The sequence below is a fragment of the Nicotiana tomentosiformis genome, chromosome 5 (assembly GCF_000390325.3).
Source record: "Nicotiana tomentosiformis chromosome 5, ASM39032v3, whole genome shotgun sequence".
NCBI lineage: Eukaryota > Viridiplantae > Streptophyta > Magnoliopsida > Solanales > Solanaceae > Nicotiana > Nicotiana tomentosiformis.
In genome coordinates this window covers 95,142,210-95,146,940 of record NC_090816.1, presented here as the reverse complement: position 1 = coordinate 95,146,940, position 4,731 = coordinate 95,142,210, and the positions used below count along the sequence as shown (strand labels likewise).

Here is a 4,731-nt window from a genome sequence, read left to right as displayed (position 1 = left end):
TTTCTCGTAGTAAATAACAAAGAGTAAAGATTATGAAATTGGGGTAGATAAAAAAAATCTTTTGATTTTTGAGATTTTTAGTTTGAAATTTTAGTAAGTTGCTTTGGATGTTTAAGTTAGTTTTTTTTTAAAAAAAAAAACTACTAAGCAATTCTGGCTCAAATTTGAAAATGTTTTCGAGCTTATGCCCCAAATGAACTCCCAGAACATTGGGACTTACGCTTAGGCGAACGCCCAAAATGTTAGGGCTTACGCCCCACCATATTCACGCCCCGCCATTACGCCTCGGTGCATTTTTAGTACCCCTCGCTCCAGAGGCCGCTCAGAAATTTTAAATTACTGATTAATATCAATCGCTTTCTAAATTGTTCTGCAGCACGTTTTGAACAAAAGAAAATATATATTGTAATTTCATTAAGAAAAGATGATAACTCTTTTTATTTTATTTTTTAAAAGGGAAGTCTTTCCAGCATTGTTGATGTGATAGTTTTCTTCGGATGAAATCTTGGCATTGAGTTGATTTAAAAATAATGTAAAGCTTTCACTTCTCACTTGACTTTAACTATATTCTTTTTCGGTTACTTGAATAGCCTCTTGTAAAGGAATAACCTAAACGGATCTCATAAGTCTAGCTGGCGGTTTAAAAAACTTACCATGATATCGATTCACTTTCCTTGCTTATCAATCCATTACATCTAAAGAAATCTCTTAGTATAATAGAAACCAAGTTTTCTTATGATATTCTTCTAAATGCAATACTACTAAGGTAATAAATTAATGAATGAATAATCATTTGAAAGTATGAAGGAAATTGGAGGTGTATATAAAGGCAAGTGATGAAGAAAGTAAAAAGAAACCAAATAAATAAATGGCTTCAATTTCTAGTTTCGGAATAGCCTTTGTATTATGCCTTATTCTTAGGTACAGTAGTGCAGAGGAGAAGCTCTTCAATGTCCAATCCTATGGTGCTAAAGCAGATGGAAAGACAGATAATAGTAAGGTGAGAACCAGCCCTTTTAACTTTAAATGTGTCTATCGTATTAATTCTTGCACAAATTCCAGACGGATGAGAAATATTGACAAACTCATAACGTCACATGAGTAAAACTACATCTTAACACACTTCCTTTCATATTTGGCATAAAAAATACTATAATTCCCAAATAGACAAGTTTTTCCAATGTGTAATGTCAGCTTATGTTTCATATGAATTGTTTATGTTTCTAAGTGCGCAAATAGTAGGATTAGATCATTATTTCAATAGAATGTGCGGTTATAGTTTTATTACACGAAAAACAATAGAATTAAAGCTTAATTAAGAGGTAAATTTTCCACTTGAAGAGTTAAGTATTGTGTTTTGTTGCACAAAACTTTACAGACATGAGTTTTACTTCATATCTAAAATCATAAGGAATGTATGTGTTACATGCTGAAACATGAGGTATAAGACAAGAGAAGGTTGCTTAAATGGTAAGCACCCTCCAATTTCGACCGTGAGATTGTAGGTATGAGTCATCAGGGGAGCAAAGTGGAAGGCTTTTGGGAGGGATAAAAAAAGAAAGTCGGTATAACTGTCCTAAAAATAAGAAAAAGAAAAAGATGATATTGTTATTCAAATGTCATTATTACATGTATAATGTTGCCCTTTTTGCCAACATGACTACCTATAATGGTCATTGTAAATATGAAATTTCAGTGTTTAAATTATCTAATTATAAAGTATCTATCTTTTATTTATTGATTTATTTTGGAAGGCATTCTTGAGTACTTGGAAGGATGCATGCCAATGGAATGGAACATCCAAATTCTTGATACCTTCAGGGGAATACATGGTATATGCTGCAATTTTTATTGGACCATGCAGTGGATCCATGACCTTCCAAATCCAAGGGGTTGTTAAAGCTCCAACAGATCCTTCTCTATTCTGCAATTCGACTTGGATTTCCTTTCAATATGTAAATGGCTTAGAGATTGAAGGAGGCGGAACTTTAGATGGACAAGGGGCTTCAGCTTGGCCTTATTTTGATACTTCCAAGAATTCTAACTGCCCAACCCTTCCTGTTGTAAGTTTAGTTTTATATAAATTTGATGTTATTTGTCATTTTTGTCTAATTTATTCCGATATATTTTTATTCTGAATAAACGTATTTGTATATTTAGCATATCGATAATTTAATTAAATCTAGTCTCGCCGTAAAAGTGCATTTACGATATTACTCAATCATAGAGGTATAGCGATTCAAAAAATAGTGACATCACAAAATTTCTTTCACCATTTACTTGGTTACAGAATACTTCTTTTTGTGATTATAATGTGATGTTATTAAAAACTTAATGTTGTTTTTCTATGCCTTGTTTTTTTAAACTTGAACCAGATACTGAAATTAGATTTTATCAAAAATGCGGTGGTGCACGACATACATTCAATCAATAGCAAGAGTTTCCATTTCGACCTCTTTATGTGTAATAACGTGACATTTAGTCATGTTAACCTAACCGCACCAGGCGACAGCCCTAACACCGACGGCATTCACATGGGCGTCTCCACCAATATCCAAGTTTTGGATTCCAACATTGGCACCGGAGACGATTGTATATCTATGATCAACGGCAGCCAAAGCATCAACATTTCAGGGATCACTTGTGGCCCTGGCCATGGAATAAGCATCGGAAGCTTAGGGAAGACACAAAATGAAGTCGTCACAGACATACATGTCAAAAATTGCACTCTCATTTCTACTCAAAATGGCGCCAGGATTAAGACTTGGGCACCATCGGAGTCTGGTAGTGCCACAAGTATAAATTTTGAGGATATTTTCATGGATAATGTTCGAAATCCTATCATTATTGATCAGCACTATTGTCCATCGCCTCCTTGCAGCAGTGAGGTACTTGCATTGTCCTTTTCTCCATCTTTATATTTAACATGTTTTGTATGTCTAAAGTCATATTCAATAAAAAGTGGTTTGACAGAAATTATTTTTCCGACCAATATTTACATGTCTTTGGTTGATAAGCACGAAGCATTATCCAATAAATTTATATATTAAAATTAAGAATACATTAGCAAACCAAAAAATATTTTGATGAAATTCTAGAGTACAAAAGTTTAATAATAATATCTAAGTATCAGTTAGAGCAAATATTATAACTTAAAGTTTAAAATAGTTATAAAAAGAATGACTACCGCCCACACGTGACGGAAATCCTTTTCTCCCTTTTGATGAAAAATGTTTTCTTGGATTAAAAACATATTTTTAGTATTCCAAACACACAAAAAGAAAAAAAGACTATCTCATGAAAAATATTTTTCTACAAAATATCTTACGTCATATCAAGCACGAAAATGTTCAGTTGGATATTTTTTATATCACACGATGGCAACACTCTCCTTTGTTTCGTAGGCGAGCTCAGTGCAAATCAAGGACGTGACATTCAATAACATAAGAGGAACTTCAAGTTCAGTGGAAGCTGTTACATTGAATTGCAGTGCTTCATTTCCTTGCCAAGGAATCAACCTTACTGAAATCAATTTGGTATACAATGGCGCTGGTGGACCCGCTATCTCGTCATGTGATAATGCCCAAGGGACTGCCACCGGCATGGAGTTGCCTCCAAGTTGTTTAAAATCGTCTCTTGATTCATGAAGTTAGGGATATTAGAATTTTGAAATATATAGCATATTCACAAAGCAAATGGTCGATGATTTTTTTAGTCTGAGAAAATGAATAAAAGGTTCAAAGAAGGAAAATTATTGTATTAAATCTTTGAAATCTCTCTATAATTCTTCTCATAATACTTTTCACAATTTTACGCACATAAAATAAGCTACTAATATCCATATTTATAATAGTATGAAACCTATTTCAACTAAAAACATGAAAGCCTATTCCTACATTAATTCTGATTACAAATCCTATTTAGACATGAATTAAATAAACTAGCAAATATCAAATCCTAAAAAAATTAGGTTTCCTACTACAAATCTGAATTAGTTTTCCAACTTTCTCTCGTAATTCAAAGTTGTGTATGACTTTTGTTGTATTGGAGCACTTCTCTCCTATTTTCTACATTTGTTGAAATACATGTCTCCAGCCCTTGTTGATGTACTTTGCCACCAACAACCAATTTTGTTGAAGCACCTGTCTTCAACACCCATTGATTCACTTTCTCACCAACTCTCAATTTTGTTGAAGCACTTGTCTTCAACTCCTGTTAATGAACTTTGTCACCAACAACGAATTGTGTTAAAGAACTTGTCTTCAACTCCCGTTGATGCACTTTGTCATCAATACCTAATTATGTTGAAGCGCCTGTCTCAATCTCCCGTTGATGCATTTTTTCCCCAGAACCCAATTTTGTTAAAGCACATGTCTTCAATTACTGTTCATGCCCTTTGTCACCAATACCCGATTTGTTGAAGCACCTGTCTACAACTCCCATTGATGCACTATGTCACCAATACCTAATTTTTCTAAAGCATTTGTCTCCAACACTTGTTGATCCACTTTGTCACCTATACCCAATTTTGTTGAAACACTTACCTTCAACTCTCATTGAAGCACTTTGGCACCAACACCCAATTGTTGATGCACCTGTCACCTGCTCCCAAATTATTATTTTTTCTTGATCGCTTCTCTACTTTTTAGAGAAGAGCCTCTTCTTCTTGTGTCATATTTGCTTGCACCTCTTTATAGTTTGCATTCATTTTTGCTCAATCCTTCTCAACAT

The 4,731-nt window shown here is 33.8% G+C and overlaps 1 protein-coding gene across 1 annotated transcript; it reads left to right on the top strand.

The window, feature by feature from the left end:
• The first annotated feature begins 1,733 nt into the window (after positions 1-1,733).
• LOC104092493 (exopolygalacturonase-like) lies at positions 1,734-3,695 on the top strand. Its single transcript, XM_070175528.1, has 3 exons — positions 1,734-2,063; positions 2,376-2,888; positions 3,405-3,695. The coding sequence occupies exons 1-3, from the start codon at positions 1,830-1,832 to the stop codon at positions 3,645-3,647; spliced, it is 990 nt and encodes a 329-aa protein (XP_070031629.1). The 5' UTR covers positions 1,734-1,829; the 3' UTR covers positions 3,648-3,695.
• The last annotated feature ends 1,036 nt before the right edge of the window (positions 3,696-4,731 follow it).

Excerpts from the sequence above, each read along its gene's own strand:
- LOC104092493 (XM_070175528.1), top strand. The coding sequence starts at position 1,830 with ATGGTATATGCTGCAATTTTTATTGGACCATGCAGTGGATCCATGACC. Across the intron at positions 2,064-2,375 it reads ACTGCCCAACCCTTCCTGTT|ATACTGAAATTAGATTTTAT; the intron begins GTAAGTTTAGTT and ends AACTTGAACCAG. Across the intron at positions 2,889-3,404 it reads CGCCTCCTTGCAGCAGTGAG|GCGAGCTCAGTGCAAATCAA; the intron begins GTACTTGCATTG and ends TTTGTTTCGTAG.